The sequence below is a fragment of the Megalobrama amblycephala genome, linkage group LG12, assembly GCF_018812025.1.
Source record: "Megalobrama amblycephala isolate DHTTF-2021 linkage group LG12, ASM1881202v1, whole genome shotgun sequence".
Classification (NCBI taxonomy): Eukaryota; Metazoa; Chordata; class Actinopteri; order Cypriniformes; family Xenocyprididae; genus Megalobrama; species Megalobrama amblycephala.
The window spans coordinates 20,545,535-20,571,170 of record NC_063055.1 but is presented as its reverse complement, the minus strand read 5'-3'; the positions used below and the strand labels follow the sequence as shown (position 1 = coordinate 20,571,170).

General features: G+C 36.0%; 2 protein-coding genes across 2 annotated transcripts; one reads left to right on the top strand and one right to left on the bottom strand.

Annotated features, from left to right (window-relative positions):
* Positions 1-262: 262 nt before the first annotated feature.
* On the bottom strand, positions 263-5,565 carry lipg (lipase, endothelial). Its single transcript, XM_048209567.1, has 10 exons — positions 5,321-5,565; positions 3,935-4,119; positions 3,495-3,674; positions 2,526-2,637; positions 2,198-2,422; positions 1,850-2,092; positions 1,639-1,759; positions 1,278-1,502; positions 1,062-1,157; positions 263-947 (listed from the first exon to the last, which is right to left on the bottom strand). The coding sequence occupies exons 1-10, from the start codon at positions 5,427-5,429 to the stop codon at positions 935-937; spliced, it is 1,509 nt and encodes a 502-aa protein (XP_048065524.1). The 5' UTR covers positions 5,430-5,565; the 3' UTR covers positions 263-934.
* Positions 5,566-7,643: 2,078 nt separating this feature from the next.
* Positions 7,644-25,352, top strand: mthfd2l (methylenetetrahydrofolate dehydrogenase (NADP+ dependent) 2 like). The gene is made up of 8 exons (XM_048209569.1): positions 7,644-8,176; positions 8,534-8,718; positions 8,815-8,937; positions 9,170-9,322; positions 9,612-9,719; positions 21,025-21,117; positions 21,586-21,711; positions 23,952-25,352. Exons 1-8 carry the CDS (start codon positions 8,034-8,036, stop codon positions 24,065-24,067), a joined length of 1,047 nt encoding a protein of 348 aa, XP_048065526.1. The 5' UTR covers positions 7,644-8,033; the 3' UTR covers positions 24,068-25,352.
* The last annotated feature ends 284 nt before the right edge of the window (positions 25,353-25,636 follow it).

The following is a 25,636-nucleotide window of genomic DNA, read 5'->3' as shown; positions in this document are numbered from 1 at the left end:
CCAAGTCACATTTCACTATCATTTCCGTGCAGAGGCTGTCCCATAGGAAAGTAAATTGATACTCTTGATTGTAGCATATTTTATAACCTACTCAAGTTGCTTAAATATAAATCAGCTGAAGTTATACAAAATAAATATGCAAACTACAACTCCGCATTCAAGTATTCAAAATTAATAGTAATAATACTACACCATCCTTTCAAAACACATTTGTTAATAGAATGTATCATACTAGAAACATATGTATAAAATGACACAAAAATAAATTCCAAGTAATTTTATTACAAATTATTATCCTTACATTTTATATAAACATCATATACATAAAACATGTACACCACAAGGCACAAAACGTGCAACATTTTTATGAAGACAAACAGAGCGGCTCTCTCCATTCTTCTGACCTTAAATAATACTGTGAATTCACATAAAATCCTTCTTTCTATTGAAATCCACAGACACAAACACACATAAAAGTGGTCACCAGGTAACTTGGGAGAGAATTAATTTATGCCTTGGTACAAGGTATGCATTAGGTTGATAAATAAGCTTGGTTTTACAGTGCTTTTTTTTCCTTCATAAGTTAAAAACATACAAAAATATATATATAACAAGAATTGCGCTGTTAAGGAAGAGTCCGAGATCCACAAAATGGATGTTCTGAATGCAACAATAGAAAACATACAAATAGTATCAAAAGATGAAGACCTAGAATCTCAAACAATCCAAAACAGCCCACTGGTAGAAAAAAAATGCCCTGAGCAAGTCCAGTAACCAGCAATCAACCATCTGAGCTGGCATTTTTTGAGCAGCACAAGTTGTGTTCTACCCACCGAAACAGATATGGTGACTTATCCCACCAAATGTGTACCAAAACAAACAAAAGTGCTCAGGCCCTGTACCACCTTGGGTCCCTGGATAACAGTGCTTCCTCTCAGTAGTGCAATCTGCAAAAATGAATAAATAAAAATGAATAAATACAAGTTAAAATATAGTTTGGGGTTGCATCTGAAAGTATATGTACAAAAAGCATAATGTGAATAGTAGACATGCATACATACCGTTTTCTAGGTTTTACCTCCCACCCATCACGGCATTTAACAAATGTAATCTCTTGCCCTGGTGATAGCTCAGTCTCTTCAGCACAGAAGGTGAACCTGTGAAAGCAATAGTATAACATTAATGAACAGATTAAAAAGAGAAGAAAAAAAAAAAATATGTTTAAAAATAAGTCATTTCACAAATTCGCAACTAATGAGTACCAAGATAAGACTTACTTCTTCTGCGTTTCTCCTGCTTTGACTCTGATCCTCCGAACCTCCAGAATTTTTTTGTCCTGTGCACTTGACCAGGACCAGAATGATGACTTGAAGTATTTCAATGCTGATGACCAGGAATCAGAAGGGCCTTCCCAGCGCAGTGAAATTTTTAGCAGATCACCGATGTCCTCTTCCGTGAAGACGAGAAATGTGTTTGTGAGGTTTAGACCAACTCCCTCAGCACTGCGAAAAAAAAAAAAAAAAAAAAGATTTTAACCCTACTGAAGTTGCTTTCATATTCAAAAGAAGCCATATAAATGATGTTTACCAGTTGATTGGAGAATATTTTTGCAATATAATTTAATCATGAGGCGCTTACATGTCTACACCGAGGTTACTGGTATCATTGTGGGATCCGTGTAGTTTGACGTAGAAAGTGGGATCTGAATCACCTGCATTCTTCCTGTCGAACACATGCATCTTCATCTGATAGTGGTAACCTGTAGAGAAAATAACCTGTTCAATATTGCAACATGCAAATAGAACATTTCAGTGACTCATCATCAACGAATGCGACTGTAATTACTCACCGCCAAAAGGTGTGTCTGCGCGAGTCTTCAGGTACATCTTGCTGTTTCTCCTCTTCCGCATTTTCTTGGAATTGTAACCAATGCTGTTGCAGCGGTTCTTCCTGCAGCTGAGACAAATGCCCTTCTTGAAGCGATCAGGGCCGGTACATTGAAAGGCGTAGCTCACATGGTCCTTGTTCATGAGGGAGTCCACGAAGAGATGCACTGCCCGCTCATGTTCACACTTCATGACTTCCACAAAGTCTATGTGGTGACAAGACAGATGTGGTAAAATGACAGTTGGCAACCATGAGAAGAGTTGGAAATTGCTTAAGGCAAAAAAAGGCAAAACAAAACTGAAGTACTTACTTCCTGCAGCAGCAGTGGACAGCACATCTCCTAAAGAACAGCCAGGCTGTACATCCCCACCATTGGGATATATATCAATGTGCCCAATTGGCTCCTGGATCCCAATACTGACTCCCAAAGCTCCCCGTGTGTATGTGTGCAGGACGTCGACAAAGTCTGCATCATCCGGAGAAAGCCTCTTGTGGGACTCTGTCCCCTCGAACATGGGGCCAGCTGGGTCCAAACCTATTCAAAAAAAGACAGATATTTAGGCCCCGATGTGTGCAAAAAGTGTGTTTCAAAAAGTCAAGATGTCCAACAAAGAAAAAAAAAAAAAAAAAAACCTCACCAGTTATACGTCCAATATTTCCATTTACAAATGTTCCAGCATATCCAGCAACATGAGCCCCAAGACTGTATCCAATCATGTGCACGTCCTCAAGCTGCAGCTTCTCTTCTTTCTATTAAAAACAGAAATACAATAAATATATTAATAATAGTAATGATTATTATTATTACTATAAGTTAAGAAATATTAAATAAGAAAAAGGCAATTATTATATTTACTTATATTTATTGTTATTTGTTTAATGTAACTAAATTTAAAAGGTTAAATTATTAAAGCTAATACATTTAATTTAATTTAATTAATAAATTAAATATTTATTTGCTTCGTTCATCTAAATTCAGAGAGCAAAATATTCTAAAAAGAAATGGCTATCCAATAGGAAAGAGTTCTAAACTGTAAAATAAATAAAAATTATTAATATTATTGTTCAAAATAGAATATTTATTTGTTCACTTCATCTGACTAAATTCAAAAGGTGAACTGTTCTAGAAAAGAAAAGACATGACGCCACAAGGCTGATGAGAGCAGCTTTGAGATGTAAAAATGTCATTATGCTTTTTGCACATCATCGCTGTACCATGCTCAATGCCAGCTGGGGCATCTGTGTGCGTGTGTGGGGGGTTAATATGCTTAGCTGCTCATTTACACTGCTTGCATCTTTCCTGTGTAAACTCTAAAGAACCCAGCTTTGATGCATGAATATGTATTATTCCATGAGAGTACTCATAATGCCTTGGGCTAATTCCCGACATTTCAAAACAACAACAAAAACAAAAAAACACAACAGATCCATCTGGAAAAGACAAATTGTACTTCACCAGGACATCTGCTTTCCTGAGAAAAGATGAATAATACCAACAAAGAACCAATGTACAAGGCCACAAGCAGAGTTTTCACGCTTGCCAGTTCTCACAAAGGCACACAAAGAGAAACGAAACACACCCAGCGGCATGTGTAATATAGATGTACCTGGAGCCAGTCCAAAAGGGTAGCGATGCTCTGCCCAACTCGGCGGGTATGGTTGACGGCATCAGGGTAAAGTTGGTGGGCAAGGCCCAGCCAATCGACTACCACCACATTAGCCTCGGATTCTCGTCTCTGAACAGCAGCCACCAGCTTGTGCATCCAGTTCTCAAACATCCCACTCATCTGTGAAAGATACCACATCCTTTACCAAACCAGCAAAGATCCAGCAATCACATGTGAAATTCCAGTATTTGCTTTACATCTGAGAAGTGAATGTATTGCTACACCAAAGAAAGAGCATTTTAGTGGCGTTACACTAGTTTCTGGATAACTAACTTCCATCATTGCTTCAAAGATAAAACGTACACTTGGGTGTCAATCTTTAAAAAGAAAAGTCGAATTCAATATTAAAACTAGGAGCATGACCATCTGGAATGTCTCACCGTCCAGCCGTGGATGATCAGAATGGTCTTAATTCTTGCATTGAAGCCACACTCCTCAATGCTTTCCTTTTTCCCAGGTTGGAGGTAACAGCCGTCGTCATCAAGATCCAAAGACTTTCGCATGTTGTACTTGATTCGGTCGTGAAGTAGCACCGGATCCATCGTGAAGTTATCTTTGGCATCATCTAGAAGGAACAGTAAAATGATGAATGAGTTTATGTAAAAATCTCAAAACTCTATATATAATATTGCAAAGACCAAGTGCTTAAGGCATTTCAAAGAGCTTAATTGTTTCATAAGGTGTTGAGCTCAAGTTCATTCATGGCAAGTCTTGTGACAACATCTCGTTTTAATGACTAGCTTGAACAATTGAGCTACTGTAGAGAGAGCAGAACTTGAACTCTTCTATGAACCAGTTGTTCATTATAAGAATGCCAAATATAGTCTTGATTTGGGATGCAAGTTTACAAACAGTCCACAAAGTTTCAAGAGGACGAAATCACTGGGTTTCCTTACTTGGGCTGAAAAGTTTAAAAAAAACATCAGTTTAACCAATCAGAAGTGAGCTAGAGGTGAAATCCCCCTGTGATAGAAGGAAGTCTTTGAGTCTTTACATCTTTGTATATTACTAACGCCTACAAACAGGTGGTATTGTTTTTAGAGATGTTAGCTTATGTTTTGTTGTGTGTTAAATAAAAATTACACACACACACGTATGTTTCAATCTTAATGTTAACTTAACATTTATATAAAAAAAAAAAATGACAATGTTACATAAAATCGAGCCAAAACACAGAGTAACAAATGTTAAAAAAAAAAATTCTGTTATAGCTCTCCCCGGTATTCCAAACGTTTATTTTTCACAAAAGTTACAGTAATATTGTAATATTGAGCCTTTTTTTTTTTTTTTTTTTTTTTTTGGTACCTTTTTAAAAGGGAAAGTCGTTTAAAAGTTAAATTTGCCAACACAGAGTCACTGCGGTCGACAACGCGGCAGACAGGACCGTTGGTAAAACGTGGATCAGGGCGTTTGTTTAAAAGGCATACCCGAAACAAAGTGGACTGTCCGGGTTTTACTTTAGTGAGTCGCCGACACGTCAAAGAAAGCGGACATTTAACTTTCATGTCATTCATTTTATTTTCATTGACAGGTTCATTCAAGCAGTAATTTTGAGAATGTGAGACTTAATGTGTTTCTCAACAGTTTGAGAGAAAAAAAGAGTGACTGTTAGTGTTAGCCATTGTCCTTGAAGAGAATGATGGTAAACAGAAATGCTTAAAAATATAAATCAAGGAGGAATTTTGCACACTAATCAATTAATCACAGCATTTATAGTCAGTCAGCAGCAATTAAGTTACTTAGCAAACTAAGGAGAGTTCTCTTACCTTCCAATGGCTCGTTATCGCCGGGTGCACCAGCGGCTATGGCACTGAATGAATGGCACAGCATAAAACATAACAAGCAAATTGCAGTTCTTATTGATTTCTCTACCATAATGTTCAAAGCTTTAAAATATTTTCGTTATTCGTTTGGCAAACTTTAGTAACTGAGGAAGTTTTACGTATTAATCCTTCACTAAGAGGTGCCAGGAAAGTGTATGAACCTGTATCAGGTTGCTCATTAGAGTTTTAAATAGTTTTTTTCAGTCATCTGACCATCGGCAGATATCTACGACAAAATTCTTTCTCTCTAATTGGTCAAGCCCCTGGAACTACGTTCGAGGGCGTGGCATATACGTTTGAATGAGTTGTAAGTTTGTCAAAGACTGGCACACACAATTCTCACGCTACTGTTAACCCCATGATCCCCGGGCTCGTGCAAGCTGACGCAAGGAGCATACCAAAGGAGCCAGCGCTGCACATGACTGTGTTTTGTTTACAAATATAGAAACGTGGGATGTTTATGTGCTAAAGTCTTTTGGGGTTATTGTTGTTCAGATTTTACAATGTAGGGATGATGGGGCTCGTTCTAGGTTATGCATAAATGGTTGTTTTGTCTAGCAGTGGTTATTTCAAAAACGTTGTTCAAAACTGTCCTGAAATTCTGTCACGCCAAATTAAAATTACAATATTATCATATTTTTAGAAACAAATTTTTGTAAACTTCTTCTTTTTTTTTTTTTAAAGGTGTACTGGATACTGAATAGCAGTAAAGTTCTATTGAGTTTTTACCCCCAAAAAATTATATGTAAATAAAAAAATGATGTGAATTCCTGTTATGAGATTAATCTTTATTATATGAGAAGATTAAATATTATCTCTCTATATCTTCCACATTAACAACACTTTTTAACTTGATAATTTTCTATCTTCTCAATACTAATATAAATGAACACTATTTGCTTTATGAGACTATAAGGTCAATGAGTATTCAAGGAACTGTCTCTTTTTTTCCTTGGGCAGTAGCTAATGCTGGCAATGTTCATTAGGTTTATGCCTATATGTTGTCAACATTCCAAGGAACTTTCAAAAATAAAAAAATGAGTAAAGTCATGGGAGATTTTTGAAATGTCCAAAATACATTCACAAGTTGTTTAGGATAAAAGACTAAACTCTACATCATAGGACAACAAAGGTCTTGTACGATGAAAAATTATTAGCAACTATTTGTCGGAAGTGTCAAGATGAGAAACTTTGTTTTAGATGATTTTGCAAACATAAAATTAGAATAGACTACTGGATGTTGGTGAAACCCAAGTGGGTCATATAGAAAAAGCTGGGCCCCCTCCCTCTATTTATATAGTGGATTCTCTTTTAGAAAATGCCCTGTGCATAGAAGACAAGGGCTGCATACTAAAGAGCTATAGAGCTTCACAAAAACACATTATTCATCAGCCACTTTCTGTCTGTGGCATGTGGCATAGAAGTTGGCCGTTTAGACATGTGGATATCAAAAATATTGACCTAGTAATTTAGTGTTTTATCAAATAAACAGGACATGGAATAAATTTAAAGATAAAAAAAAAACATAGACTACTAAATGTAGCATTTTCTGCAACAATTATGCAGTGGGCTTAATTTGATCTCATGCAAGCTTATAGAATTCGACATATGAATCCGTGCACCAGGGTTATTATAGTTAACTAAAACTGAAACTAAAACCATAACATTTATTTTTTTGTTACTTGAAATAAACTTTAACTGAAATAAAAATTAAATTAAAACTACAGACATTTAAAAAAAACTATTAAAAATTAACAAAACAAAATCACACACAAAAAAAATTACTAAAACTTTTAACTAAAATTAAATACAAATGGAAAATATAAATAAAAACTGATTCAAAATATTAATAAAAACTATAATGCACTCAATGATAATATATAATATAAATATATATGTATATATACACTCGGCGATACTAATAACACTGCTGTGCACAACACAAAACAGGTTTCAATCTGCCCTATTATGTAAGAATATATTTGGGTTAGTGTTATAGGTCAAACACATTTACAAAACTGGATCGTTCCATTTTTCCCATTTTCTTTAAAATCTTGTGTATTTAGCATTATTTTAGAGCAACAAACATTTTAAAAGTTACTAATCCTATTGTTCCATGCAAGGTGTTATGTTTTGGTAAATGGCCCGGGAAGTGAACACTGAAGTCCTATTGAGTTTCAACACATAATACCAGATTTGCATTTCCTGAAGGAAAAACTAGTGCTTACAAGACAGCAAAAGAAAAGAGTTAAATTTTAGGTAAAATGATGCAGCTTTCCCACAGTCATGGAAAACCTGAAATATATCAGAATTTTATGTCACGAAAATGATATTCAGAATATAGCCTATATTTTAAGAATATGTAGGCTATATACAAGATCTTTATATCACATGCCTGGCTTTCTGTCTGCTCTGACTGTGTAAAGATCTGTGCTGGCTTTTAGATTCGATTTTGCGGAATTTCCTTGTAGGTTTATAAACGTGTATTCAATAAATTATTATTTTGATGTTGGAGTTTTATATCACAAAGAGACACCAGCATAAAATGTGTTTTGCGGACGTTTTACGTGTTTAACACAGAACCGGAAATCGTTTTGTTGTTAGTGTGACGCGTCGAGACGCGCGAGCTGTGAGGAGGAGCAGGTGATCAGTTACTATGGCAGTTCCCACTGCATTAACAGTAAATTATACTAGAATACAGACATTAACATCATATTTTCAGCATTGTCGGCGATCAAAACGATGGATTAACCTGAAAACAGTCAACCGGAGAAGCCCTTTTTGTCAGTCTCTGAAAAGGTTAGGGCTGTATTTCCCCCCTGGTTCAGATAAACAAAGGCTGTATGCGTTTATAAGCAAAGCACGCGTGTTTTCTTACCGAGCAGCACATTATGCTGTTTTTTGAGCCTGTACCGGTATAAACATGGCATACAGGGCATATAGCCATTGTTCCCGAAGGTCGATTCATTCAGAAATACATCTCGTGCGTTTGAATATTCCGCCACCATGTGGGTGTCATAGACACTGTCAAAAGGGATGCTCGAGCAGGTTTTTAAATACATTGCAGATGCATTATAACGGTTTTGATTTAGTGGATACTTCTTCCATATGTCTAGCGCGGTGTATTGTTACATATATGTTATGTTTGTCACATAGATATGTTGCCACTGTGGTCTCAGGGACAGAACTTGCTCGGCAGATCCATAAAGAAATCCAGAGTGATATAGGAAAACTAGTGTTCCAGGGCAACAGGAGACCTCATCTGAGTGTTATCCTGGTGGGAGATGATCACGCCAGCCACACTTATGTGAGAAACAAAACCCGAACGGCTTCGCTGCTTGGTGAGCAAAACACAAAGTTGTTGTGAGATGTGATTTTACATTACAATATGAAGCATATTTTCACTAATGTCTTTTTCAATGGTACTTGTTTAAAAGGCATGTCAAGCAGTACAATCTTCAGGCCATCATCAGTATCTCAGGAAGAGATGTTGGAATTGATTGACAAATTCAACAGAGACAAAAACATCAGTGGGTTGCTGGTCCAACTCCCTCTTCCAGGTATTATGTGAAACTACAAATGGTAAATAGTTTTTCTGTAATTATGTGATGATTTTGCCTTACAGAGAAATGCTGTATTGCAAATTTGAATAGGATCTTTACTGAATTTAGTGAAACAAACAAAGGTGAAAGTGCTATAGTTATTTCCTTTGGTATAATACAAACACAGCATGCTGAATTTATCTGGTTCATATTTGCAATTGTGAGGACTTTTGGAATGTATCTCTGTCAGAGCACATCAACGAGAGAGCCATATGCAATGCTGTCGCCCCAGAAAAAGATGTCGATGGATTCCACATAGTAAACATTGGGAAACTCTGCTTGGACCAGAGGTGCATGGTGCCGGCCACAGCAGCGGCAGTGTGGGAAATCATCAGAAGAACGGGTCAGCTTTCAGAGAATTGAGATTCAAATTTTCTTCAAGACGTAAATACAGTCAGTTTCTCAGCCCTCTCATATTGCGTCCCCGGCAGAGATGCCGTTAGGATGTATATAATTACATTAGTTAGCAGCAGGTGTAACAACAGTATCTGATGTCAGTTTATATTACTTACACATTTGAAAACATTATTTTGCAATTGTATCTGTATTTTGATGGTTTTTCCGTGCCATGGGCATTTGTGAAAGTAAGTTATTAATGTTTACTCAAATTCTATTGTCTCTTTTTTGTTCAGGCATTGAAACAGTTGGAAGAAATGTGCTTGTAGTTGGACGCTCCAAGAATGTAGGAATGCCTATTGCAATGCTTCTGCATTCGGATAGAAACCATGAACGGCCGGGAGGTGAGATTAGTGTCATTTCCATTTTGTTTGTAGTTGCCTGCAGATGAACAGTTAAAAAATATATATTATTTTTAATACTGTTTTCCTATGAGTATAAATAAATATTCTCTTGAACTGTAGTTGAAGTTGGAGTTTTGAAGTGCCAAGTAGCATCCTACAATTCATATTCCATTATACTTCAAGTCACCATTAAATCAAAATTGACAAGTTTTTGATGGAACAGTAGTTATTATAAATGATTATCCATGCACATTAGTATTATTATTATTTAATTCATGTGCCCTCTTTAATCAAAATAACTTCCCCTGCCTCTTGCAACAACTTGTCTGCATTTCTCTGATAACATGTTTACTGGTGCGAGGGAAGGACAACTTGTCACTCACATGAGATCACAGCAATAGCAAACTCGGATATATATACGGCACAGTAGGGTAGAAAAGACTGTACCAACTTTCATTTCATGCCGACTTTAATGTTAACCTGATACACAATAATTTTTTTTGTTACAAGATTCATGAACTTTTAAGTTTAAGAAATTACACCAATAATTACATTTCCCAAATATAAGGAAATTATGCCAGAAAAAGGTCTAGATGCAATTAATGCAATTAATTTTTTTCAAAGCTAGCTCTAGTGAAAAATAAATATACTAAAATGTATTTGAAATACATTTATTTTATGTTAAGTATGCTACAAATACATTTACATATTTATGTACTTAATGTAAATACTCTGCAATTGTACTTATGGTATACTAAATTGGTATACTTAAAGTCTGCTGAATTGGAACAACTAAGTTTGTACTTAATTATACTTTAGTTATCCAGAAATAGTGCTGAGGTGCAACTAAAGATATAAAAGATTAGTTCACTTCAGAATTAAAATTTCCTGATACATGTAATTTACTCACCCCCATGTCATCCGTGATGTTTATGTCTTTCTTACTTCAGTCGAAAAGAAATTAAGGTTATTGAGGAAAACATTTAAGGATTTTTCTCAATATAGTGGACTTCAATGGGGTTCAGGATTGAATGTCAAAATTGCAGTTTCAGTGCAGCTTCAAAGGGCTCTACACGATCCCAGCCGAGGAATAAGGGTCTTATCTAGCGAATCGATGGTCATTTTTTAAAAAAAGAAAAAAAAGTATATACTTTTTAACCACAAATGATCATCTTGCACTAGCTCTGCGCCATGCCACGCATAATGTAATCATGTTGGAAAGGTCATGCGTGACTCAAGTGGAAGTACCAACCCAGTGTTTCAAAAGATTTAAACATCCAGGATAGGCACACGAAAGGAACTAACACAAAGACATGTAAATATGTGTCATTCAACATTCAACAACTTTTGAACGGTCCTCCTTCACCCCACTTGTAAACACTGGGTTGGTACGTCCGCCTTTGTCACACGTGACCTTTCCAACGTGATTATGATTATTAGAGCTAGTGCAAGACATGCATTTGTGGTTAAAAATTATATAAATTTTTTTTTTAAAAATGGTCATGATGGTTTCGCTAGATAAGACCCTTATTCCTCGGCTGGGATCGTGTAGAGCCCTTTAAAGCTGAACTGAAATGGCAATTTGGACCTTCAACCCACTAAACCCCATTGAAGTCCACCATATAGAGAAAAATCCTGGAACGTTTTCCTCAAAAAACTGAATTTCTTTTCGACTGAAGAAAGAAAGACAAGACATCTTGGATGACAAGGTGGTGAGTAAATTATCAGGAAATTTTAATTCTGAAGTGAACTAATCCTTTATGTATATTTGATTGTGCTAAAATGGAACTATTGCAAGTATACTTTAGGACTGATATTATACAGTGATCATACTATCCTTACTAATTTAATACTAATTTATTTTAAGCTTAATATTAAGAAATGTACATTGTGCAGTAAAGAATTACTCCAAATAAAGTTTAATTATAATATTACCAGTATGTCAGTAAATATGTTAATGGATTTGTAGTATACTTAGTATGAAATAAAATGTATTTTAAATACATTTTGGTATAGGTTTTTTCACTAGGGAGATTTTATGACTAGACCGTACTATTGTTATTTATCAACAATGTTTGTTTCGAAAGTACAAGTAGTTACTGCAAACTGATCATTCTGTGGAAAGCAAAATGGTCTGTATTTATTCAGCTGTTTTTTCATTGCAACATCGTTTCAAAAGGCACATTTTCAGAATTTCAATCAATAAACCATCAACCCAGTCACCTTGCTTGTTGAAGGGGAGTGAGATCCTTGCAAATTACAAATACACAGAATGAACCCTGGATGTAGTTGCTGGTGATGCAAGCAGTCACATCATTGCTATCAAAAATAAATGTTGACATTTTACCTGTAACCTGTAATAACCTTCGCATGCATTAATGGACACCTACTGATAACTGTCTTTCATCCTTAAACATCTAGTTATATAATATATATAACATTTTATATATAAAATAATATATATAACATAGCAACGCTTTACAATAAGGGTTCATTTGTTAACATTAGTATCTGTTAAAAATTGTATCTGTTAATAGTTAATGCACCGTGAACTAATATGAACAAACATTGAAGAATTGTATTTTTTATTAACTAACATTAATAAAGGTTAATAAATACTGTAAAAAATATATTTCTCATAGTTACAGTAGTTCATGTTAACTAATGCACTAACTAATGAGACATTATTGTAAAGTGTTACCAAATATATAATAGGTGGTAGTATATTTTTATGTTTTAAAACCCATTTATACTTCACGTGAAATGCCTATTTTTTTTAATTGTACTAAACAATGATTAAAAGTACTGCAAATGGTTAAAATATTATAGTCAAGTCAAGTCAAACCTCAAGAGTTTAAAGTCTAGTCAAGTTTAAACTCAAGTGATGTTTAAAGTGTTGGCATTTTTTATAATGCTTCCTGGAATAAAGGAAAGGGAGAGACCGGATGCTTCGGATGCTTTTCTTTTTCTGGAACTGTATAATTGCTAGAAGGGAATCATTTATTAAGATATCAAAGATTAGGTTTGTGCAAGATGATTTCAACAGGTGAAATGCAAGGCATGCTTAAATTGAGTTGTGAAATCAATCATTTTGATAGTAGGTGTGTGCTCTAACATGTAAGAAATTCCTTGCACAATGAGAGAAACAGCCCTGAATAAGTTATGCTTCCATTTTATGTGTGACTCACAGCCTTACAGTTAAAAAATTGAACTTGTGATTACCTGAAGAACTTTTTTTGCAAGCAGATATGTCTAATGACAGTGATGACCATTGCATTATAATTAACATTCCCATCACTTATTTACAGTAGTAAATTCCACAGAATGAAACCCGTAATTAGCCAAATTTAAAAGGTTTTGGTTTATGTGGTGATGTACAGTTACACATTCTGGAAATTTCTGTTTAGGAATTTCTTAATCTTACTGGTGGATGGAAACCACCCACCATTTACATTTTTTAAGAGAATATGTGGCATGAACCAAGAAATGTGAAGTGGTATGAATTTCCTGGTTCCTGAACATAAATAAATGCTAATGAAGTGTTTAGAACATTGATTTTAGATACACTGGAAAAAATGTCCATGGCAGTCAGATTTTAGATCTGGCTTTTAGATCAGATTTTTAGATCAGATCAGAACTACAGTATTAAATTGAAATACTATGAAAGTAGTATTTACCAATGAAATCTGATTTTTAATAATGGATTTACTGAGATAAAGTGAATAGTATTGTACTGGTCACACCATGACCAGCTCCATGTAAAATAAAACATCTTTTATTTTTAGATTTTTATATTTTAAAGTGCCCCTATTATGCTATTTCAAATATTACCTTTCATGCAGTATGTATGTAATATAGCTGTTTGTGAATGTAAGGTATGCAAAAATTTAAATAACAAAGTTCACGTTCAAATAAGTTCAAATAAAGTTAATGTCTCCTAAGAAGAAGAACTGATTCTGAACTGCCGAAACGAGTCATCAGCAATTCCAGTCTCACTTCCTGTTACATGCGATACCTGCATAACAATGTAACAAATTTGCATTTTCGTCCACTTGTCAAGTCATGATGTAAGAAATGCTCATTCAGGGTCTAAGCCTCTACTCATTTCACTTGAGAATATTATCTCAACAACCATTTATGAACGCTATTTATTGATATTACAATAAACATCCATAACATAAATTCTAAGCATTTAAAAACTTGTGCTCACAGTGTCCCAGGCACAAATATTATAACGATTTATAAAAGATGAATCACTATCTGGCCATCTGATAAAATTTCAGTATTATAATTTTCCGGTAGTATTCCATCAAATGACACATGAGTGTATATTAGCACAGTTTGTTGTTTTCTTGGGGCATCTGATAGATCGTTTGGACCTGGAAGTGGTGATGCATGAGTCAGACTTAACAAGTGGATTGGCTGCCTGCGAACAATGTCTACTTTGACCCCCCTCAAACACTTTAGTTGTAGCTGAGGCCTCGACATGTCGAGGAGAGGCTATTTTCAGCACTGCGAATCCACTTTGCATGCACTTCAAAAGGATGAGGACGGAATTGTACTGGAATTGATATGGAAAAAACCTACGTCATCGCTACTGTTTATATCACTGTGTATCAAGCGCTGAGAAAGCCTCCAGAGCTAAAATTCAGATATAGTAATGGACGTTTGGTTTCCAACATGCACTTTAAGTGGTCGAAGCTGGGCCATCTGACCAATAAGAGCATAGTAGGCTTGTGGAACGGAAGCGTTAAAGGTGCCCTAGATTCAAAAATTGAATTTACCTCGGCATAGTTAAATAACAAGAGTTCAGTACATGGAAAAGACTCAAACTCCATTGTTTCCTCCTTCTTATATAAATCTCATTTGTTTAAAAGACCTTCGAAGAACAGGCGAATCTCAACATAACACCGACTGTTACGCAACAGTCGGGGTGTACGCCCCCAATATTTGCATATGCCAGCTCATGTTCCCAACATTATGAAAGGCATTAGACAAGGGCAGAACGTCTGGATGTGCACAGCTGAATCAACAGACTAGGTAAGCAAGCAAGGACAATAGCAAAAAATGGCAGATGGAGCAATAATAACTGACATGATTCATGATAACATGATATTTTTAGTGATATTTGTAAATTGCCTTTCTAAATGTTTCGTTAGCATGTTGCTAATGTACTGTTAAATGTGGTTAAAGTTACCATCGTTTCTTACTGTATTCATGGAGACAAGAGCCGTCGCTATTTTCATTTTTAAACACTTGCAGTCTGTATAATGCATAAACACAACTTCATTCTTTATAAATCTCTCCAACAGTGTAGCATTAGCCATTAGCCACGGAGCACAGCCTCAAACTCATTCATAACCAAATGTAAACATCAAAATAAACACTGTACTTACGCGATTAGACATGCTGCATGACGAACACTTTGTAAAGATCCATTTTGAGGGTTATATTAGCTGTTTGAAGTTTTTTTTATGTTGTTTAAGGCAAGCGCGAGCTCTTGGGGCAGGGAGCACGAGATTTAAAGGGCCACACACCCTGAATCGGCTCATTAAGTTGGCTTGAAAAAGCCAACATATTGTTATGCTATTTTCTTCTGAGACTAAAATTTCTGACTGCTACTCCTCCTAGAGCTTTAACTCTACAAACTCCAAACTCAGGTCAGACCTTCAGACTGTTCTGACTATATCTTTTCAGACTGTTGCTATATCTTTTCTAACTGATCCGACTTACGGTTTTCCTAAGAATGACTATTAAAGCTTGGAAAAATCCCATTGACTTTCATTGACGGAATGTTCAAATGAGACAAGACTTTAAAATTCCAACTGTCAAAATTCAAATTTAAACTACGGAAGCCCATTAGACTCAAAAACTCAATTAGACTCAAGTGCCATTCTATGTACTATTTCTAATCCATTGAAACTCATTGAAACTCATTAAACTCTATCTATCTATCTATCTATCTATCTATCTATCTATCTATCTATCTATCTATCTATCTATCTATCTATCTATCTATCTATCTATCTATCTATCTATCTAAAACTAAATCTATCAAACTAAATCTATCTATCAAACTATATCTATCTATCTATCTATCTATATCTATCAAACTAAATCTATCAAACTAAATCTATCTATCAAACTATATCTATCTATCTATCTATCTATCAAACTAAATCTATCAAACTAAATCTATCTATCAAACTATATCTATCTATCTATCTATCTATCTACCTATCTACCTATCTATCTATCTATCTATCTATCTATCTATCTATCTATCTATCTATCTATCTATCTATCTATCTATCTATCTATCTATCTACCTAGCAACCATCCTAAGTACCTATCTATCTATCATATATAGAATATCCTAGCATCCTCATAGCAATACCCTAGCAACCCAAAGCATAGAGGGATATCTTCAAATCTGTATATCATAGAGGCATGGGAGTTGGTTTATATCATTCATACTGGCAAGAAGCCTTTGAAGTATCATCATTGGTAGCTGCCAAGCCACTCCCTAGCAACCAAACAGAGTACACTAGCAACCGTTTTACAAGATCTCTATCTCTGCATCAGAACATCGTAGAGACATGGCGGTTGGCTCTTTTGACTCATGCTAGCAATCTTGACTTCCAACATGCTACACATGCTAGCAGTGAATATCTACATGCTAATAGTGATTAGCTAAGTGTTAAATTGGGTTAAGTGCTAAATTGTAAAAACTCCATAGTAACCATCTGTGACAACTACCAACCACCTAGCAACATCATAGCAACCATCCATGTTACCATAGCAACACATTAGAAACCCCCCGTGTACCCTAGCAACCGTATAGCAACACCCTAACAACCACCCCGAGTACCCTAGCAACCATATAGCAACACCTATACCATTTTTTTCTAATGCATTTTTCTCTGATCATATGCCTGTTCTTTTTGACATTTCTATTCCTTGTTTTTGTAAACTGAGTATTCCAGCTCGGCGATGCCGTATAATTAACTCCTCCACTGCTGCTCAGTTCTCTGCTGTTTTTCAAAATTCTTCTGAAACTTATGCTACATTTCCATCATGTTTTGATACTGAGGAGCTAACCTCATTGTTTAATTCCACCTGTCAAAGTGTTTTGGATATTGTTGCTCCTTTTAAAATTACTCGTCCTAAGCCAAGAACAGAGCCATGGTTGAATGATATTACTCGCACTGTCAGACGTGAGTGTAGGAGAGCTGAACGACAGTGGAAAAAAGACAAGCTGCAGGTGTCTTTTGATATCTTAAAGGAGACTTGGTACAAATACCAAAAAACTGTTAAAGCTGAGAAAACAAAGTATTTGTCTAATGTTATTCTTAAAAATTCTCATAAACCTAAAGCTTTTTGTAGCACAATTAATTCTGTCCTAAACACTTCTCAACCCACTTTTTCTGATGTGTCCTCTGACAGTTGCAAGAGGTTTTTACAATTTTTATTGGATAAGGTTTCAGTTATCAGAACACACATTATACCTCCTTCTGTGGACCCCTCTGTCCTGATCACTTGCTCAGCTGTTTTTAACCAGTTTGAGCCTGTGTCTCTTTCTCTTTTGAAAGATATTATTCTTCAGCTGAAACCCTCTACCTGTCCTACAGATGTAGTTCCACCACGTCTTTTAAAGGAGATTTTTGATTCCATTGGGCCTGTAGTTCAAAATATTATAAATAGCAGTTTGACCTTAGGTGTTGTTCCACTAGATTTTAAACATGCTGTGGTCCAACCTCTGATAAATAAAATCCAACCTGGACACAACGGTTTTGTCTAATTATAGACCAATCTCTAAACTTCCCTTCCTTTCTAAAGTATTAGAGAAAATAGTCTGTACACAACTGCAATCTTTCTTAGATAGACATTCAATTTTAGAAGTATATCAGTCTGGTTTTAAAGCTCTTCATAGCACAGAAACGGCACTTTTAAAGGTTTTTAATGACCTTTTATTGGTTACTGACTCAGGAGACTCGGCAATTCTTATGCTATTAGATCTCACATCCGCTTTTGACACCATTGATCATAATATCTTACTTTCCCGCTTGGAACATTTTGTTGGTATTAATGGTACTGCTCTGAAGTGGTTCAGGTCATACCTATCAGACAGGTCTTTTTCTGTCCACCTTGGTGGCCATGTTTCCTCATCAGCACCCCTTCCATTTGGAGTCCCTCAAGGCTCTATTCTCGGCCCAATGCTGTTCTCCTTGTATATGCTCCCATTAGGGTCAATTCTCAGGAAATATGACATTTCGTTTCACTGTTATGCAGATGACACACAAATTTATGTGCCACTAAAGCCAAAAAATGCCAGTCCTTTAAAACATCTTTTTGACTGTCTCAAAGACATTAAGGATTGGATGTGTAAATTTTTTACACTTTAATGAGAGCAAGACTGAAATCATTATATTTGGTCCAAACTGTATAATAAGACCTCTAACATTGATTTTGGGCCCCTTGCTTCCCTATGTCAAATCCACTGTTAAAAATCTGGGGGTAATAATGGATACAGATTTTAAACTTGATAAACAGATAAACTCGGTAGTCAGGTCAAGTTTTTGTCAGTTAAGGCTTTTATCTAAAGTTAAACCTTTTTTGTCATTTAATGATTTTGAAATGCTTATACATGTTTTTATTTCATCACGCTTAGACTATTGTAATGCTCTCTATGTTGGTGTCAGCCAGGCCTCTCTCTCACGCTTGCAGTTAGTGCAAAATGCAGCAGCTCGACTTTTAACACGGACACGTAAACGGGAACATATTTCGCCCATATTGTCCTCGCTACATTGGCTTCCGGTTCGTTTTAGGATTGATTTTAAGGTTTTAATGCTTGCTTTTAAATCTTTAAATGGCCTAGCACCAACTTACCTTTCTGACCTTATACAATTGCACATCCCATCAAGGTCTCTGAGGTCTGCTGATCATATGCTGCTGACAGTTCCTAGAGTACGACTAAAGCACAGGGGCGATCGTGCCTTTGCAGTAGCTGCCCCTAAACTCTGGAACTCACTACCTTTGTCTGTGAGGATGGCCCCTAATTTAACTGCTTTTAAAACTAGTCTTAAAACATATTTTTATTCTTTGGCGTTTAATACAGTCTAAGAGCTGTGGGGTTTTTGTTTTGTTTGTTTGTTTCCTAATTCGTAATGTTTTGTATATTGCCCTTTTTATTGTTGTTGTTTTTTTTAAAATGTGCTTTAGAAATGAATTAAACTTGAAACTTGAAACCTAGCAACCACCCCGAGTACCCTAGCAACCACATAGCAACAGCCTAACAACCATCCTAAGTACCTTAGCAACCGCATAGTAAAATCCTAGAAACCACCTTGAGTACCCTGACTCTATCTATCTATATATCTATCTATCTATCTACTAAACTAGAACTTAAACTTTCAAACTGAAAACTTTTAAAACTACTTCAAACTTTCTGGACCAGCTTTTTCAAGCCAACTTAAAGTTTGTCTTGATGAACTTTTTGATCTAGTTTCTAATTATGCCCCAAAATAGGCAGTTAAAAAAAAGAATTAAAAAAAATCTATGGGGTATTTTGAGCTGAAACTTCACAGACACATTCAGGGGACACCTTAGACTTATATTACATCTTTTAAAAAAAAGTTCTAGGGCACCTTTTAAGAGAGAGGCTACGTTTACATTAATCCAGATACATTTGAAAACTTTCCGCCCTCACTAGCGTTTTCCAAAAGTTTCTCATCCGCACAAACGTGAAATTTACCTTACTGCGCATGCGTAAAACCTCATAAAAGCTTACTGAGATGATAGAGTAAGCACTATAAAACATAGGCTACATATCTATCGGTTCAATATGCGTCACTGCAATATCTCGTCCCGTCATGGCCGCCACTCCAGATTCTCGTCCCATCCCGTCATGGCTGCTACATCTGTGTGTTCAGACAAGATGGCCGCCATGCCTGTGTCTTCGGACAAGATGGCTGCTACGAGTCTTGAGCCTTCTAGGATGCCTCGCCAGAGTTTTTAGCCATCATGGACGCCACATCTGTGTTCCCGGTCATCATGAGCGCTGCACGTGAAGACGTTAAGGCTTGCCTGGCCACCTGCTCTACCTCTGTCTGCAGGCCCTCTTCCACTTCATGGGCCTGGCCCTCCATCCCACCCCCTGTTCCTCCATCCCACCCCCTGTTCCATCTCCACTTTGCCTCCCTCCTGGACTGTTATAGGCTGTATCCCAAATGGCACCCTAAACACTTGTGGTCTTCCTACGAGTCCGACTTTCATGACGGAACACCGCTTTAACTGCCGGGTAAAGTCCTCTGCGTAGCTCGCAGACTTGCGGGCTCAGCTGAAGTGGCATTGAGGGTGCATAGCGGCTGCAAAGGGGGTGCTTGCGAGCACCATTCTGAAAGCTAAAATGATGAATGGGACACCCTACGGCCTCGTGGACTTAACGGACATGCGCACGCAGCAGCCATTGTAAGTCCACAAGACCGAAAGTGCATAGAAGTGTGCCATTTGGGATTCAGCCATAGTTAAGTTAGGAGCATCTGGAAGCCACTCTTATGGAGCTATGTCATGATAACCAGCTGGAGTGCCCTTGATAGCCACCAGAGGGCTATTGCCTCACTATCATGAACTCCATTTCCCATAACCCACTTCCCGGACTAATCTGCCATGATTACATTCAGCTGTTGCTCATTTGCTTGTTAGTGTCTGTCTATGCCTGGTTCTTTCAGTCACTCTTAGCTAGGTCTTGCATGTCTGCATTTACTGCATTTCTGAGCCTTTGTATCTTGTTTCTCACATGTCATGGTTTTGTGGAATACCCTCTGAAAAAATACTGCGTTTGGATCCTCAACCTTCAAGTCTCGAAGCAGTTCATTATAGTCACATGACTAAACAATACCCGTTTTCACAGGCCACACTATAAATGGCATTTTCAAATTTATCCACTTGGGAGTGCATTTTCAAAAAGTGCGGGCGGAAGGCCAAAACAGAGAGAAAACAAAAACGTATTAGTGTGGACAAGGCCTGAATCTTCGAGCGAACCATTTTCAGTTTCTTGCAAGGTATTCAGTGATTTGCAAGGTATATTATAATGAAAGTAAATAGTTTTTTGACCTTTGATGCATATAAATCTATTGTAGGACACCTCCGAAAAAAATAGGAACCTTTAAAATAGTATTAGCATTAAGAATTGTATTAAATAGCATTAAGAAATTAAGTGCAGCCCATTTTTTTCCACATTAAAGTGCCCCTACTACAGTACATTTGATGATGAAATAATTCTGATGTGTATTATACCTCCCAGGTGATGCCACAGTTATCATGGCTCATAGATGCACTCCTCTACCACGACTGAAGGAACTTGCTAGTCTGGCTGACATTGTGATTGCAGCTGCAGGTCAGGCTTTATGTAATATTATAACACGGCTGTCTAGAATACTTGATTCTTATTGGTCAATAGCATCATTCTGCGGTTAAATATGTTTGTGTAATGACTGCTAAACTGTTTAATGTGTTAGTTTATTGTTACGTCCATGTATTTATTTATTTGGTAAGTGGCCTTGTAATAATATACAGTAAGCCGGGCATTATCTCAAAATAAACGCCTTCAGGATAAGATAAGAACTGTACTTTGCTGGCGTTCATTTTGTAATAATGAGTAGCTGAATATATTATCCCTTACTAAGACTTTGGTTATGCAACATATTAAGTCAGATGTGCACTTAACTAATGAAGTTGGAATGAGTTTGAACATTATCTGTATTTTATTCAAAAATATAGACAATGTATAAATATTTTATTAAGATAATATTTTGTTCTTTAGATAACGTCTTTCTGAACAACCAATCTAAATTTGTAACAACAGGTGTGCCTCACTTAATAACGGCAGATATGGTAAAAGAGGGAGCTGCAGTTATTGATGTCGGCATCAACCGCATGCAGGACCCCGTCACTGGTAAACTTCGTCTTGTTGGAGATGTGGATTTTGAAGGTATATGACACATGACTGCTTTAGAATTTGGTTGTTTTTTTTTTTTTTTTTTTTTTTTTTGTTTTTTTTAGTATTTACTATTTACTATTATAGCATTAATATTTTAGTCATTTTATGTACTTTTGTGCTTTTTTAATGTAATATTTCTTTTTATCTTTAATTTATAATTAAAGGATTAGTCCACTTTTAAATACACTTTTCCTGATAAATTTACTCACCCCCATGTCATCCAAGATGTTCATGTCTTTCTTTCGTCAGTCGAAAAGAAATGAAGGTTTTTGAGGAAAACATTCCAGGATTTTTCTCCTTACAGTGGATTTCAATGGCTACCAACAGGATGAAGGTCAAAATTTTTTACAGTTTCAGTGCAGCTTCAAGGGCTTTAAACGATACCAGATGAGTAATAAGGGTCTTATCTAGCGAATCGATCGGTCATTTTCGAAAAAAATACAACCGTTTATGCTTTATAAACAAAATATCGCCTTGAACGTACTTTCCGCTTCCGCATTCTTCATAACGCTTACGCTGAATGTCCTACGCCTTCCCTATTCTGGTTACGGAACGGCGCCAGTTTCGTTTTTTTCCGTAACTTGAATAGGGAAGGCGTAGGACATTCAGCGTAAGCGTTATGAAGAATGCGGAAGCGGAAAGTACGTTCAAGGCGATATTTTGTTTATAAAGCATAAACGGTTGTATTTTTTTCGAAAATAACCGATCGATTCGCTAGATAAGACCCTTATTACTCATCTGGTATCGTTTCAAGCCCTTGAAGCTGCACTGAAACTGTAATTTTGACCTTCAATCTGTTGGTAGCCATTGAAATCCACTGTAAGGAGAAAAATCCTGGAATGTTTTCCTCAAAAACCTTCATTTCTTTTCGACTGACGAAAGAAAGACATGAACATCTTGGATGACATGGGGGTGAGTAAATTTATCAGGAAAAGTGTATTTAAAAGTGGACTAATCCTTTAATTTATAATTTAATTTATTTCAGCTTTAATCATTGTATTACTTCAAATTATTTTATTTCAGTTTCAGTGTGTATAAAAAGTCTACACACCCCTGTTAAGACAGCTGTTTTTTGTTTTGTTTTTTGTGTAAAAAAATGAAAAATAAATCATACCAGAACTTTTGCACCTTTTAAAGGGGAACTCAAAACTTTCCCGTTAGTTCAAAGTTAATTGAACTTTGAACAGAAAATGACTTGTTTCGGATTTTGTCACATTATTACATTGTTTGATGAAAGACCACCTCTGCAGAAGAAGATCAACGCCTACTTGCCTACTTCAACATCATTGCCTCTTTAGCCCCGCCCACTGATTTGCGCATACCATGTAGTAGTAAATACGAGACAGACGCAAACACAGGATTACTCCAGCAACAAAACCACAGAGATGCCTCTGAGGATTAGAAGATGATTAGAATGTGGAAAAACAGTCTTTGTATTGTCATCCTTGTGATCCTAACGTTAAGAACGTTTTAGAACAAACGTTTTTTTAACAAAGTTCTAGTCAGATCACGTCACTAAGACACTATCATAAAATAGCTTATTACTTCTAAGTTATGATGTACAAAATCTTGATAACATTATAAATGGACCTCAGAGAACATTGTAAAAAAAAAATGCAGTTCATGACCCTTTTAATGTAAAAATGACATATGCAATGCCACTGAACCAAAGTGACAAATTTCAGAGAAAAATAACCTATCTGCATAAATGTGCACACCCTTATATAATTGTGTATGTGGCTGTGTTCAGAATTAACTAATCATCAAGCTTATGTGAAATAGTAAAAAAACCTGTCTTCACCTGAAGTGAAGGAAATGGGTGATTTAAACTTGACAACTGAATCATTAAAATTTTGTGAACAGTGAGTCAGATGATTTATTGAAAAGATCTGCTTTAAAAGGATTTGTTCATAAATTGGTCTTATGGTGGATGTCAAGATTTTCAGTGAATAAGAGAGAAAGGGTTTGAAATGACAGAATTTCGATTATTTTTGAGTGATTTATTATTTTAAAATATGTATAATTCTCAATGAACGTCAGTCAATGTATCTAATATCATTTCTCAATCTCTCTAGGTTCTGTTTTGAGCTCATTGTTTCTTCCTTGGCTACAGTATCCACTTAGCAACGCGATTTATACTTTATTTTCTCTTAGAAGTATAAAAGAAATACTTGGCTTGGGCAGAGTTCTCAGTGTTATTTAAGACATGGTTTGTTTTTGTCTCTAATCAGCTGTGAAGGAGAAGGCTGGATTCATCACTCCTGTGCCTGGAGGAGTTGGCCCAATGACCATAGCCATGGTGATGAAAAACACAGTCACTGCTGCCAAAAATGCCCCAACATACTGAACAAACACAAAACCTGCCATTATAGGTGGACAAGATGCAAGCACTTCACAGTCTGGATATTTTAATTGGCACTATTTGGCCGTATCTTGATTATAAACGCAAGCCCCTGCAAGCTTCACCTACAACTTCCTTCCCTGCCCATCAGCAAGCTGCAACAGGCTCTTCTAGCTGGCTCGGCATCCGTGCATGTCTATGACAGTAACTACACCCTAATTCTTTTCTTACCTCTGGTATGATTAGAGAGATGCCTCCTCACTGATTCTAAGACACTGTTGCCTTTGCTACGGTGTTATTATTTTGTTGAGAAAAAGGTGAGAAAAATGGGTTTATTGTGCAAGTGTAATATTACCTTCCTGACAATGCATCACTGGAGACGGAAGTCTTTTACTTACATCATCCTGACAGGAGAGTTTCGGTAGCACTTGATAAGCTGCTCAACAGGTGGCCTGGAATGGATTGTTCTCAGATATCCGACAGATAAATCTGTTGACAGTTATGGAGACGGGAGGTATTAAGGGACGTTAACACATTTTCTCAGGAAATTATTTTAACAATCAATGTCACTTGAATTCACAAAAAAAAAAAAAAAAAATGCAAAAAATAACACAAGGATGCTGCTTTATTTAATATTTATTTATTCATCTACCTATTTATGTCATTATGTATACACATTGTTTACTATGCACAAATGTGTTTTTTGTTAAACTAGTTTTTGTATATATAGCTCGTATTTATCGCCATAAAATATTTGATAATATTTATATTTTTTATTTATTAGTGTGATTTTTGTTACCAAACATTTTCGTTATCATTTTTGCATTTTGGGTCCTTTACATCCTAACTGCCAATAAAAAAACAAAACCAAACAAACATTGAATTAAATATATCTGATGCTTCCCTATATGACATTTCATATTGTGGGCGTATATTTTGCCCTAGAAAAAGGATGTGAAACATAAAAATGAATTGAAAGTATTGTCAAAGTAATTTGTGCCACCTATGTGCTTCTTCTAAAACTTATGTTAAACAGTATAATAACTTTGTATAAGGATCAGACCAGAAATTTAAATCAAAATTCAGGAATGGCACGCAAAAACCATGGCATCATTGATGTCAAATGTTACATGTCTTAACGTGTATAATTGAGAATGTGAGTGAGATTTCTGAGATATGGAAAATTGCCTTCTTTTATAGTGCTTTTTATTTAGTTTTTTTTTTGAATGAAAGAAATCAACTCAGATAATCTGACTAACATGAGGGTGAATAAATGATGACAGAATTTTCATTTTGTGTTTTGTGGGCTTTTGTGTTGCTAAAAATATGATTTCAGAAATCGTATATCTATCTGTGACTATAAAATACATTCGATTCGTATTGCAATTAAATAACTGCTCAAAATATCGGTTGTGTACAAGGAGAAGCTGTGTATGAAACTGTATTCCTTAAGGAAACTATGGTCCACTTTAGACAGTCTACTAACTATACGTAACTTTTTAACATGTCAACTAATCCTCAGAGTATTTTAGACTGTTAAGTTAGGTGTTAAGGTTAGTAGAATAAGATCACATG